The 14791-nt window shown below is 39.2% G+C and overlaps 1 protein-coding gene across 2 annotated transcripts in view; it reads right to left on the bottom strand.

Moving 5' to 3' along the window:
• myo10 (myosin X) overlaps positions 1-2875 on the bottom strand; it is a 167976-nt gene extending 165101 nt beyond the window's left edge. For both annotated transcript variants that reach the window (XM_041803145.1, XM_041803146.1), the window contains exon 1: positions 2432-2875. In XM_041803145.1, coding sequence (XP_041659079.1) covers positions 2432-2452 — 21 coding nt within the window. In that variant the 5' untranslated portion in view covers positions 2453-2875. The remainder of the gene's footprint in view (positions 1-2431) is intronic.
• Positions 2876-14791: the final 11916 nt, after the last annotated feature.

Raw genomic sequence — 14791 nt, 5'->3', positions numbered from 1 at the left:
GGCACTGCTCCTCTGGTATATACGGGGGCCAAGAACGCCAACAGGAAAAACATTTCTCTAAACACTAGAAACACGCCACTTTGCTCAATAACAGATAAAGAAGCCACAGAGGAAGTAGAAAACTGTTGTAAAACTGCGATGAAAATTCAAAAACTATGGTGGCTCTGAAGATTAACTGCAAAAAACCCCCACTAAAACCACTTCACTTAAAAATATTTTGAAATAAAGTATGAAATCATGAGGCACAAAATCGTTTGGTGAAAACTGTCCATGCATGAACTATGGTGGCCTTACAAAGCATGTATGAAAAGCAAAAAGCAACATTTCATGATATTTAGTGAATGTAAAAACTATGGAAGCCCTGAGGGTCAGGTGCAAAACTTTTCTCTAAACACAAAGAACACCTTACCTGACATTTAACTACAAATTTATGAAAGGGGAATAAAATTTCATGACTACTGAAGCCCTGAAGGTCAGCAGCAAACATATTTTGCTCAAGACTTAAAACATTGCACTTTGTGGAAAATAAAAAAATAGATAAGTAAATAAATAAATACACACTAAGTACAAAAATATTAGCAAATTGAAGCAACTTTGGTGGCCCTCAAGGTCAACTATATATTTTTTTAAATGAATGGAAAAATAAAACACAAAAACATCTAACTAAAACAAAATCACATCGCTAAATGTTTATGATTTTACAAAGTCTTTCTGATTTGTCAATGCTTTTAAAGTTCATTTAATTTGGTTTTTTTTTGTTGTTTTTTTTGTTTAGAATCTTACACCTTTTTAAATGTTTCTGCACTTCATTAAATGTTTTTGCACCTTCTTAAATGTTTTTGCACTTTATTAAAAGTTTTGCACTTCATTAAATGTTTTTGCACCTTCTTAACTGTTTTTGCACTTCATTAAAGTTTTTGCACCTTATTAAATGTTTTGCACTTAATTAAATGTTTTTGCACCTTCTTAAATGTTTTTGCACTTAATTAAATTTTTTGCACTTAATTAAATGTTTTTGCACCTTCTTAAATATTTTTCCACTTTATTAAATTTTTTGCACTTAATTCAATATTTTTGTCCCCCCTAAATGTTTTAGTGATTTACATTTTTTCTTTTTGCATTCAATGAAAAGTTTTTGCATGTCATGAAATGTTTTTGCTTTTTCTTCTTTTTTTTCCCCTCTTTTGTTCTATTTTCAAATTACAATTTTTTTGGGGCTTTTTATGCCTTTATTCTTAGAGGAGGGCCACTAGGCCATGTGTACTTTTTTTTGTGTTTTATAAAACATTTTGGCACTTCCTTTCATTCTTAATGGAATGCTTAAAAGCCTGATAACTCCAATAATAGCCAGAGAGTTCTCATTTACTTTGAACTGAAATGTTTTTTTCACCTTCTACAAAAATCCAAAAACAAAATATTGCCGTAAGATTTCACATATATATTTTCGTATCACAGTTGATACATTAGGCATTGTTGTCAACAGATAATCACTGGAGGACATTTTAAAATAATTTATCAGACTGTGATAAAAAGTTTTCATTGATCATGTTGATAAGTAGAGGTCACATAAAACTACATATCAAATATGATACAACAGGCTTTAAGCATTTTAAGCATTTTATGAGATGAGTTCAGCCTTCTTTAAATGTTTTTGCCCTTTTGAAAATGTTTTCCTGTAAAGTGAAATATTTCTTACCTTTGGTGAAATGTTTTCCTTTCCCTTGAACATTTTTGCGTGTTTTATGAAATGCTTTTACACTTTTAAAATGCTTTCAGACAAGGGGAAACATTTTAAGCATTTAGTGAAAGGATTTTGCATTTCAGGGCCACCGTAGCTTAACCAATGACAGTGAGCTTTCAAAGTGTGTGATGATGTCAGAGCTCATTTAAACTACTTAATGACACCTTTAGTGCTGTAAAATCCACCACCTGTATCAATGTAAGTCACAGCAGTTAAAGTTGATCTCACAGAGCTCTGTTTGTTCCGTCATCTTTAATTTTCATATCATTTGATTGTAAAAGAACTTTGTGACAGTAGTGAGTTTAACTCTTGAATGCCCTTTAAAGAGGCTGTTTGCATGTTTGTAACACAACAACAACAGAGTTCCTGAAGAGCATGCTGCTATGCTGAGTTGATACACTTTCAAAGACATAAGAGCATTTAATCACAGCCCCACTGAAGCTGGGGTTCATCTGAATGCAGGCAAAAATCATAGGAGCATTTTATGTGATGAAGCAAAACGTTATCACTCAAAATATGAGAAAAAAATATCATTTTTCTTCAGTTTTTGCACTTTATTTTGACCTTACAATGTTGAATATGCTCTCATTTTTGCGCATGTCTGGCGCAAATCAAAGTTTAGGTGAATTAAAGCGTGCCCAGCGTGTTTTATGAATGGATAATAACAGGAGCAGAGCTGAGCTCTCTTACCTCCGTAAAGAAGTTATCCATCGGCCTCGTTATTTTAATCCCAGAGGATTTACTGTAAGGAAACGGCGGGTCCAGTCAAGCCCACTCATGTGTTGTTAGTTTGATTCCAAAGAGGAGAAAAAGAAGAAGAAGAAGAAGGAGGAGGAGGAGGAGCAGGTCTACTCCATGATGATCCTCCTGATGGTCTACAGGATGGAGCTCAGAGAATCCTTCAGTCAGAGAGCAGCTCCAGCACCAAATCTACTCTTTGTCTCTTCTCTAACACCAGGAGTCCTTTAAAAAGTTCCAGCTCCTGTCCTCCTGGAGCCCTGACTCCTCTCTTACTCCTCTCGGTGCCTCCTCTGTCCTCTGCTCGGTCCGCGGATCGCTGCTTTGTTGTTTTGGTGCAACAGGAGCGAGTAACCGAGAAGAAGCCGGTCAAAGTTTGGAGACGCTCTCAGTCAGTCAGACCGGCACACAATAATCCTGGAGCTCCTCCTCCTCAGCCATGAACACCTCCTCCCCCTCCTCCCCCTCCTCCTGTCCCACTGTCTCTCTGACTCCTCCTGCTGTCAACATGTGGAGCATGTGGAGGCTCATTTCAGCAGCCAAATAAATAAAGAATTACAGGCACAAGTTTATTTGTGCAGCACTTTTAAATACGAGGGAGAGCAAACAGAAGAGCCAATCAGCAGATTAACAAAAGATCAGAGAAGAGAACAACTGACAGCTGAAGTTAGGGAGGGGCATAGTTCATCTTTACTGATACTACTACTGAGCCCATCTAGTCAATATCACTAGTAAAGTCAACTAATCAACTTTTACTCTGCTGATTTCTTCACAGATCTGATTAACATTTAACTAACAGGGTTTGCATCAAAGTTTAGGAGCACCTTTCAGCACCGAGCAGATGAAGAACATAAGTGTCCTGCAGCAGCTGCAGCCAGGCGTAGAGGTGCTCCCATGCAGCCAGAGTTATTTTATAAATGTTATTTTTTAAACCGCCAGTCAAAGGTTCTGTGAACTTTTAATCTAATTTACAGCAACAGTGTGCTCAAAGTTTATGTTCCCCGTGAAATCAATGATGAATGTTTATTCAGGAGGGAGCAGATGTCAAGAAGAGTCAAGTCTCAAGTCTTTGGTCACAAGTCAAAGTCAAATCTTAGGCCTTTGAGCACAAGTTCAAGTCAAGTCTCAAGTCTTTTAGGCTGAGTCCAAGTCAAGTATCTTTGTTCAAAAGTCCAAATCCAGTCTCATGTCTTTGGTCACAAATCCAAAACAAGTCTCAAGTCTTTGAGCTCAAGTCCAAATCAAGTCAGTCTTTGGTCACAAGTCCAAATCAAGTCTCAAGTCTTTGGTCACAAATCCAAATCAAGTCTCAAGTCTTAAAGCTCAAGTCAAAGTCAGGTGTCATGTCTTTGGTAGCAAGTTGGTGTAAAAAAAAAAAAAAAAGATTTTGAGCTCAAGTTGAAGTCAAGTCTTTAAACACAAGTCCATGTCAAGTCTCATGTCTTTGAGCTCAAGTCCAGGTCCAGTCTAAAATCTTTGGTCACAGGTCCAGGCTGAAGTTGTTGGTCACAAGTCAAGGTCAGGTGTCAAGTCTTTGGGATCAGCTGATCACATACAAGCCCTCATCAGCCAATTGGCTCTACGCATGCTAATGGCTAATTGCACTCTTTCTGCCATATTTAAGTTGCTCTAGCATGCCTTTTCTCTCCTGCTCCCTCTGCACACTGCACTTTGCAACCCTCCTCCACCCCAGCTCCTCCCTTATTATGTTAACATAGACATAAACTGAAACAAAACATGAACTCAAACCTAATAAAAAAAACAAAATATCACTTCATAAGAATCCTGCAGATTAAACAGGACCTTTACTTAAGACTGGAAATAAGAACTACTAGGAAGCTTAACCTCTTAGCTTTAAATGGAAATGATTTCATATGCCCAAAAGGTCAAACATATTGTAAAAATCATAAAGCAGATTATGTCTTTTTTCTTGTTTATTTGTTTTGTTCATGTGATTCTGGAGAGGTAAAACCACGAGAAGATGAGTCAAAGTTCATGTTTTATCCCTCAAACATTCTTTCCGAATAATGCTCATGTCTCTGTCAGGAATGGAGTCTGTTTTTTGGTTTAAAATGTGAATTCTGTCTTTTAATCAAAACCCTTTCAGTTTTAGAAACAGTTCAGACGTTGATGACAAACACTGGACCAGAGTGTGTGACTTTTAGCAGAGCGGTTTGTGTCTTATCAGATAATGAGCTATATGGTGAAGCATTAACATTCCAGCTGGAAGTAAACAGCCCAGCATTCACGTCTGTAATCCAAACATTGTGTGCGTTTTTCCCCTTGACTCACACAGAGTGACCCCGTTGGTCTCAGACCCCGGGGCGTGTTAGACCTCCATCCTGACATGTGGGATTTTCTGCCCCCTGCTGCTGACTGACAGGAGAGAAGGAAAACCAGAGCTCTGCCAACAAAGAACCATAAATAATGTCAGTCTCTGCTGGTGAATAATGAAGCCCTCATGGGAATGGAAAAATGCAGCTCCTTGAGTGTCTGCTTGACATTTACTAGCTCCAAAAACACAGAAAGCTCAACAGCTCTTACTCTTTTTGACGGCAAGTAAGCCTGTCAACCAGACTGCATACAGTACTGGACGATGTCTAAAGGCACTCTAACACTGGGAACACTTGTCCCCCCTCTCCAGATCCATATCGGTCAGTATTGACATTGCTCCAAGTTAAGCTGGGCCTGATATATCATCACATCATTCATACAAAGGCCAAAGAAGAGTACCGTGCTTCAGCATGGCATGAGGACTCACATTAGTCAAAATAACTGGACTTTGGGGCTCAAGCATGCTCAGGCATGGTGCAGATTGTCTAGCTTGACTGCACCTTGAGTGGCATGACCCATTTTGGTTACTGATGCAATAAATATCATAAAATTTAATCTATTTTTCTCACAAACATGTCTAGTGATGCACGATTAACTGAATAAACCTCGTGGAGTGAGGGACTGAGTCATGATGTGCCTTTCACAAATGAGCCTGTTTGATAAAATGGCTTTTTAATGTGAATCATGGTAGCTAGCTTCCGTTTGAGTGCCAGTTTCCTGTCCTCCATCCTTTATTGCTATGTAATCCACATTTTAAAAGCAAACTGGGACTAAGTGAAGAGCCATTTGGAAGCCCAACAAAAACATCTCTACTGAGCTGAGCTGAATGATCCAGATCTCTCAGAAGAGACACAACAAGCAAAGCTGAACATACATCTTCTAAGGTCAGGTAAGATCAGAGTTTAGTGAGCTAACCCGTGGCAAAACCCTACAAACCCAAACCGGACCACACACAAGTGTTATGTAACACAAGTGTTTAGACAGAGGCTTTTTAAATTCCTGCCTGCTGCTGTGTCTCTGTGAGTTTAAACTTTGTGTATTTTTTTTGCCTGAATAATACTATTTGTGGGATGCAAAACCTGGAATTTTGTGGCTACATTTCTTTATGCAGAAATCCCATCTTGCCCCCCAAGAGGAGCTCTCTGCTGCTGCGTGGCAAAGAACCTGCAGCCTCTGTGTGTGGTCCTGCTCTACCAGTTATGCCAAGCCAGTGCATAACACAATGGCATAAATGACATGTTTTCAACCACAAATGTGATACGAACCTTGCAAAGCAGACAGATTTGCCTCTTTCTGTGTTTCTCACTGGTGAATCCATCTTGCAAAGCTCCCGTCTGAACCATTTGGGCCCGGTTAGAAAGTGACAGGATCAATCAGTGTCAAGGGGCAGTACTTTTCTGGTGCGGCGGAGTCTTGACGTAACAAGAGGCCAGTGCAGATACAGGGGAAGAGATCAGCATGGATGCTGCTAAAGCGCCGGTTTTATCAGAACTTGATGACATTTCTTTGTTAAAAGAAGAACAAAGAACAGCAGTGAGTCGCCATGATTCACGTTATGCAGTTCTCTATGGAGTTTATTCCTCGGTAGCGGCTACGTCACATGTTTTGTTGCTCTGATTGGCTCGTAGAGATTTGACAGAACGTTCATCCAATCACCCTCTGAGTTTTTTAAAACCTCTGCCCTTTCCCAAATGCTGTGTATGAGAGGTTTTCCAGATGGATTTGTGAAAAAAACCCATCTGGCGTGTCAGGTTAGGTTGATACTAGATCAGTGTTAAGATTGTCGACTAAAACTATGACTAAAAATGTTTGTCGACAGCTTTTTTTTCATGTCAAGAACTTGAATAAGACTAACCAAAATCGCTCTGTGTTGACTAAAACTGGAAAAAAAAGTTTAATTTTCGTCAAGATGACTAAAACTAGTCTAAAATGTAATGTAGTTTTCGTTGGATATTCAAATATGTGATATTTCTCCACTGTGGGTAAATCTGTCAAAAACCAATGCAGCTGTATCTATTCTGCCTCTCAGCTGTAGAAAGCAGGGACCCCAGGCTTGGCAGGGTGTATAGAGCACACTGCCATGATTTGGTACCAGATTTAGGTCAGAAAATAAACGCTTGGACTAAAAGTAAAGGCCAAAAATGTGAGGACTTTTTATGGACTAAAACTAGACTAAAATGTTTTTGAGTTTTCGTCTACCAAAACTAGAATAAAACCAAACTTAAGTCTTAAAAACGAACTCCACCAATCCTTGTATGAAATTCCCAGTCAAAGCTCCTCTAAAAGCCTTCATACTCTGTAGATAAGACAAATGTTTTACAGGTCAGACTCAGGTAAATGAGCATTTTAACAGAATCGACAAAACCAGCTCTTTCTAAAAAACAGAAAACTATTGAATAAGATAAGATACCTGATAAGATACCTTATTGTAGGAGAATTTGTCTTTGACTACAGTTACAAAATCAATGCATAACACATAACATCAGTGTTTCATACGTCAAAGGTAATAAAAAAGTGTTTTGATGCATTTTTTCATTCAGTATCAGTCAAACCTGTCTATTAGCACTGAATCAACAATGAGAGCTGCCTGAAGGTTTAAGAAGCTCTCACCTCTACAGCAAACACCTCCAACAGCTCACCTGTCTGGACAACATCACTGCAGTGACCTTTGACCTCTAATTCTTGACTGCGACAGAGGTTAAGTAACACTCACTCTCTACTGTGGTGCTTTTTAAGCCCAGGAGGATTCCTCCGTCGGGGTCAGACTGGATTTAGTGAGCTGAATGAGCCCGGCCCGCATTTACAGACACACAACAACATAAACACAAACCCACCTCTGCTCCGCTCCTCTGTGTGGCAAAGACCTTTAAGGACCTTCAAGGACCTTTAAAGACCCTTAGGATCTGACATGGAGGTGTTGATTTTGACTGAAAGACGCTCATGATGGATGAGGAGCTGCTGATCCACTCAGCTGTTAAGTAACGTCTGCATGTTTTTACCTGTCCTCTACAAATCACAGTCTTTGTATAACAGCAGGCTGGTTTATTAGAGGTTAGAATACACAAACTTTAAATCCAGATAAGTTGGGGCGTTGTGTAAAATGTGAATAAAAAACAGAAAACAGTGATTTACAAATCATTATCAGCCTATATTCCCCTGGATACAGCACAAAGACACATTATTTAAAGGTCACATATTTTACCCTTTTAAGATAAGTTTATTTTGGTCTCAGAGGTCCCAAAACATGCCTGTGAAGTCTGTTGCTGAAAAAACGCTTCAGTATTGGTCCAGTCTAAAAACCCCGGCTCAGAATGAGCTGTTTCTGTGTCTGTGGCTTTAAAAGTTAATGAGCTGTCTGACTCCGCCCCTATCAGGAAATGGATTTGGCTCTCCTGAGGATCAGGAGAGGAGGGCGGAACTTCCTTCCAAATGGGGAGGGCCAACAGAACCAGGGGCGGGGCTAACTCCCTACATGACATCATGAGGGGAAAATCTGAGGACGTTTTGTTTTAAGGAGATAATATATGACCTTTAAGGTTTAAAGTCTTAAACTTAATTATTAATAATAAATATAGGTTGTTAAGCATGTTTACTGTATCACTCTATCAGTATCTGGTGACTGGTGGTTCTCTGATGGTTGAAGCATTGAAAGATGAATTATTTCCCATTTTTGCTCAATGCACATCTTAAACTGAGCTGCAGTGAAAGGTTTCTGCTGTGCTTCGTAATCCTCCATACATTTTTAATGAGAGACAGGTCTGGACTGCATGCAGGTCCTCTCTTTCACTGTGAAGCCATGCTGTTGTAACTCATTTATTATGTGGCTTGGTACTGTCTCGCTTAAATAAGCAGGGATGTCCCTGAAAAAGACATTGTCTGGATGGATGCAAATGTAGCTCCTAAGCTTGTATCAGTGGAGCTGTCACAGATGTGCAAGTGACCCATGCCATGGGCACTAATACACCCCAAAACCACCACAGATGCTGCTTTTGAACTTTGTGTTGATAACAATCTGGAGGACTCAACGGCCATAGCCTCCAAAAACAACTAGAGGTGTGGACTGGTCAGACCACAGCACACTTCTCCACTTTAGCTCAGTCCATCCCAGATAAGCTAACGTCAAGAGAAGTGGGCGGGGCTTCAGGATGTTGTTGATATGTGGCTTTAGGGTTGCAGGGTAGAGTCTGAACTTATATTTGCAGATGCAGTGATGCACTTTGTTACCTGACAATGGATGTCTGAAGAGTTCCTGAGCCCATGATGTCATGTCGATCACAGAATGATGGCGGCTTTAAACATAGCGCAACCTGGGGATGAGCAATCACAGACATTCAATGTAGGTTTTCTCCAGATTCTCTCCAGGTCTTTGATGAAATTGTAGACTGTAGTTGGTCAAACGTTCCCTCTCAGTGAACCTCCTGACTGAGTCTTTCAGGAGTGCTCCTTTAAATCCAGTCACGGTACTATCACCTGTTGCCAACCGTCTTAACTGTGGAATGTTCTGGGTGTTTTTGAGCACTTTCCCAACTTTTCTGGAAAGTTCTGCTGGCATCAAATTCAAAATGCATGTATATTTAAAAAAAGCACTAAATGAATTCTGTTTGAAGATTAAATATCTTGTCTTTTGTGCCACATTCAGGTTGGAAATGATTTTCAAATCACTGTCCTCTGTTTCTACTCATATTTCACACAACGTCCCAACTTTTTTTGCATTGGGGTTTTCATTTGTTCCCTGAGAACCTTCAATGGTTACATATTACTAACCTGACACAATAGTTAGACTGTTTTATTTCTACATAGATATATTTCCTATTCATCTGGGAAAGCTCCCATAGACAGCGTTTGGGAAGTGCACGACTTTTCAAAAAATTCTTTGAAGGTTATTGGAGGAATGTTCTGTCTGTCACATCCCTGACCGGCCAATCAGAGCAACAAGACAAAATGAGGTTGTGCTCATGCGCTCCTCCTCAGCAGACAGGTGACAGCTGCTGTAGCTGTGAATGGTGAAGCTCCTCCGTGAATAAACGCATACCAAGACCGGTCAGGAGACGTGTAAGAACACCTCCGCTGAGACAAGCTTTCAGTGTGATTCTTAGTTCTTGTTTCAAAGGAAAATGTGGTCCAGTTAGGATCAAACTGCCATTACGTTGTAGCAGCCAATGCAATCAGCTAAATCTAAAACCCACCAAAATCTCCTCAAATGATGCTGATTGGTCCAAACAGCATCCTCTTGGTCAGACGGTGTGGATTGGAGCTTCTCAAGATGGATTTGCCTGATGACAAACATGGAGTTTGGAAAATTATTACACCCAATTTAACCCAGTCCCTTGTGTTTTAAATGAAACATCTATGCCTTGCTTTAGTCCAAATGGATCAAACACTAGAGGAGGTTTTTGACCCTTTATAAACCATGACTCAGCCTCTTAGCCTTTAGTGGGGCTTACTGTATAAAGCTTATGAATTATGCAGCTACTGCCATATCTGATGTATCTAACACATCCAGAAAATCATAACAAAAAGCCTTTTGCTGCACACTATTCCGATCAATTTTACCATTACTTTAAAGTGCAAATGAAATTTGGAACTGGAAACACTTTTTTGGTCCCAGGACATCTGAAAAGTGTCTAAAAGATGACCCTGATTCCATTCTTACAGGCCCAGAGTGTCTGATTTGAAGTGTGAAGATTCCCTGTTGGCTGGTAAATCATCATGGCTGAATCAGTGTAGATTGTAATGTCTCTGATGCCAGCTGGCTTGATCCATCCAATCCAACTAGAAACAGGTGCGTTTGTTTCGCATTTGTGTTTGTTCCTAAATGACTGATGATCCCTCTGCTCCAAAAAAGTGAGGAGGATTTGGAAGTTTCTTCCAATAAGAAGCTGTATTTCAAAAGCAGAAAGAAAGAAAAATATCGCCCCTGTTAGTGGTATTCAGAGGTTAATGAGTTTAAAGGAATGCTTAGTTATGGACATCCAGGTTTTATTAGAACTTAGAAAGCACCAACCTCCAAACGATGAGGTCTGAGACTAATTATTAATGAGGAGGCCTCGAAAAGGGCAGTACATTCATGGTACCTCATAGTCTGGGACATGTGGACATGTTTAATTCGATCTAAAACATTAATAATTATGAACCTTTTACACATCCATCTGGTAAAACTCCCATAGACGGCATTTGGGAAAGGGCGGACCTTTAAAAAAAACTTGGAGGGTGATTGGATGAACGTCCTGTCTGTCACATCTTTACAGGCCAATCAGAGCAACAAAACATGTGATGTAGAGATGTAAACTCCATAGAGAATAATGCATAACGCAACCATGGAGACTGTAGACATGCCAGTACATGACTTCTGTTGTTTTTAATCAATAAAAAGCATAAATCCCCAAAAAAGTGAGGAGGATGATAAAGCGATAAAAAAAGCAAAGGATAAAAAAGGAAAACTTTAGAGGGCTGGCACAGCCAAATGCACCAAACTTTCCAAGTTAAATAAATAGTTAAATAAATGGATGAAAACAAGGATGTAAATAGCCTGGAGTAGACAAAGAGAAACTAGCAGTGCCAGATGAAAGATTTGTAAAATGAAGCACAACATGAAACATGCAAATCACCGTCCAAGCTTATGAATCAAATCAAGGAACTGTGCAGTGTTTCTAGCCTAATGTAGACCAAACTATCAAGCTCTTTCAAATAAATTAGACCCTTTTCTCTATAAAAGGTGCCTCCAAAAATGTATGATTTTGCAGAAGAAAAATATAATCACTGATTTCAAGATGACACTCAAAACTTTTGTACAGGGAGAAGAATTGTAAAATTGCATATTTTTAAAAACTACCCTTGATTTAAAAAAGACGACCATGATGACTCAGAATTATGATAAAGATGAAATTACAGCTCATACACATGACTATAAACAAGGTTGTAGAGAATAGTACTCTCTTTCAGATTTACACACGTTAGGCTGGAGTAATCCACTTGTAGTGAAAGGTTGTGAACGAAAGTGGATTAGTCTGAGCCCTGAAACTCCAGGGCTGAATATCAGTCCAACTCTGGCCATGCATTTTACTGATATCATCTCTATGCATGGTAGAAGCTCTGTTGTAGTGATACTCTAGGGGTCCGGAGCAAAGTAGGAATCATCATCTCCTTACTTCTCAATGGAGTCTGTTTCTCACTAAAACCGACCCGTTATTGCTGCTGAATGTCCGTGAATGTTGTCTTTAGTTTGAGTGAAATGACCCTTTAAGGTAAACACATTAGCCTTGTTGTGTTGTGTGCTGCCTGCTGTGGGGTTTAGCTCTGGATGTTAGGAAACACTCTCAGGTCAGTTATAGTTCGTAAGCACTTCTCTGCTGATGGGATCATCTCAGAAGGCCGAGGATTTATCAGCAGCTCTGAGCAGAGGTCGGGTATACGACCGGGTCACATAGGATGCAGCGTCTTCCAGAGCAAACTGACCTCCCTATAATCCCCTGGCCTTGCTCCCCGCTGCAGGGAGAGGAGAGAGAGGAGGGGAGGGAGCTGCTGTTAGCTGGTGTGGACTGTGGGAATCCCTCCAGAGTGGGTGAAATGTTGAAAAACTGCTGAATCTCACTCTGACACTAGAGGACAAAGATGTGCTAATTATCATGAACAGATCTGAGGCAATGAGAAGATGAATGCACGTGTGAAACATCACATTAAAGAGGCATCAACAATACTGCAACAAGTCTTCTTTATTTCTGGAATAAAAAACAGCTGTGACATCAGCTTCTTTATAGGTTGCTAAATTTGAAGCCTAAAAGAGTGATTCCTCAATCAAGAACCAAAGGTATGTGTAAGATGATACAGATTTAACCACATCAGCTGGAAAAGTGACGAGTGATGGAGGGTATAAGAGGTTCTCTAGTAGAAAAACTGGCTTATTTTAAACCACATAAGGTGTAAAACTGGTAGAGAGGCATTGCAATAAAACTGACAGAAAGATTTAGCTTCTCTAAAAATAGTTAGTCCATGGCTTGACTAATACATTTTTACGGAAGAGTATTGGGGCCACTGAAAAATAAAAAAAATTTGAGACAAAATTTTTTTTTCACTTGTGAGAAAAAAGTCAGAATTCTGAGATTAAAGTCAGAATTCTGAGAAAAAAGTCAGAATTCTGAGATTAAAGTCAGAATTCTGACTTTATTCTTCAAATGAAAAAAAAGTCTCAATTTTTTTTTTCAGAATTCTGACTTTAAACTCAGAATTCTGACTTTTTTCTTACAAGTGAAAAAAAAAAATTTGTCTCAAATTTTTTTTTTTCAGTGGCCCTAATACTCTTCCGTACATTTTCACAATTTCATCCAGGTAAGGAAACTTTTAAGGAGCCTAAATAAAAAACAGCAAATTCTTCATTTGAAAGTCTCACAGAGACAAATACAAAAGCCAAATTCCTGCCAAACACCGCCATCTAGTGTCCGAGAGTGAATACTACAATGAAATCACTGAAATGCGGAAACATCATACCAAACCTCAGTGCAGCATTTATCACATGAGTTTATAGCATGCTTTTAGATCAGGGGAGTCCAAAGTATGGACCACGGGCCTAATGTGGCCCATGGTCCATTTTTGATTGGCCCAAAGCAAATCCTAAAAACCAAAGAAATATGGCCAACATACATGAAACCTGAAGCTTGAATCTGTACTGTACTTCTTATGGGGGCTTTACACCTAACCACTTTTCCTCCAATTTCAAATTTGCTGACAAAGTTCCAGACATTCAAACATGAATGTGAGCGTAGATCATTCTAGAGTCTCTGAATGTTCGCTCAGAACTCAAGAGATTGAAAACCTTCCTGCTCAGAGCTGCAGTCACATCTCTGCTCCTGTGTGTTTGTCTGTCAGTTCATTCCAGGCTGACATGAAAGGAACGGTAAACCGCCACTGGGATTTTCAAAGTAAAAGCCAGATCAGTTTGTTTCCGTGGTGAGACTACTCGTGTTTTCATACGGTACTTTTATTCTGAAGTGTTTAAGTGATAGCTCCTCGGTTGTTGCAGTAACATGAAAAGTTGCTTTGGTTTTTAACTTTCCATTTGTTTCTACTCCATGTAAATGAATTAAAAACATCGGATTACAGGAGATAATAACTCAAACGTGATCTATCATCTATTCTATATCTTGCTCTCTGCTGAAAAATCTCAGCCTGAGACTAAAAACTCAACGCCTTATCAACAAATTGTCTTTAGATGTGAGAGGGTCTTAGGTATCAGTCTTTTGGACTCTTTTAAGAGTTTTAGCAAAGTCCTCTGGTGTAAGGCTGGCATTAGTTTCAGTACAAGGTGGTGCTACCATGCTAATTTTGTAAACAAACATTTTATATATACGTACAGTGCTTAAAAATGTATTAGACCACCCTAACCCTAACCAAAGTAAGGTTTATGCCACAGCTGCCCTAAATTAACAGAGTTTGTAATTTCCATAATCATTTTTTATGTTTCTGCAATGGTTAATACACCAATATGTAGAAGCTCTTTAACCCAAATGATATTTTTAATGCTAAAATAGAATTATTGTTGTTATCCACGAATTTTCAAATGTACTGATTTACAAAAAAACTGAAAAAATAGTAAAGCACATTAGTATTTCTTGATTAATACGTCAAATTATAGTTATTTACTTGCATTCCTGAACAGAAAAATGAGTTTTAGTGGTTGAATGTTGTGCTTGATTCATTTTCTGACTTCTCAGAGAAGCGCAGTGAGCCGGCTCAAATTTGGGTTTAAAAAGGTGAATTCAGTTTGAAATCCCTCATTCCTGTTCAAAATGGTAAAACGTGGAGAGCTCACTGAAAATGAGAGAGTCCGCATTAAAGCACTTCATGATGCTGGATGGTCTCTGAGACAAATAGGGAAAGACACAACGTGTTCTCACAGTGTGGTCAAGGATGCTTCGGAGTAAATTGCAGAGAATGGTACAAAATGCACCAAGGAAGAGGCAGGAAACCAAAGTTAACTGAAGC

The sequence above is a fragment of the Cheilinus undulatus genome, linkage group 13 (assembly GCF_018320785.1).
Source record: "Cheilinus undulatus linkage group 13, ASM1832078v1, whole genome shotgun sequence".
NCBI lineage: Eukaryota > Metazoa > Chordata > Actinopteri > Labriformes > Labridae > Cheilinus > Cheilinus undulatus.
This window is presented reverse-complemented; position numbering and strand designations above follow the sequence as displayed.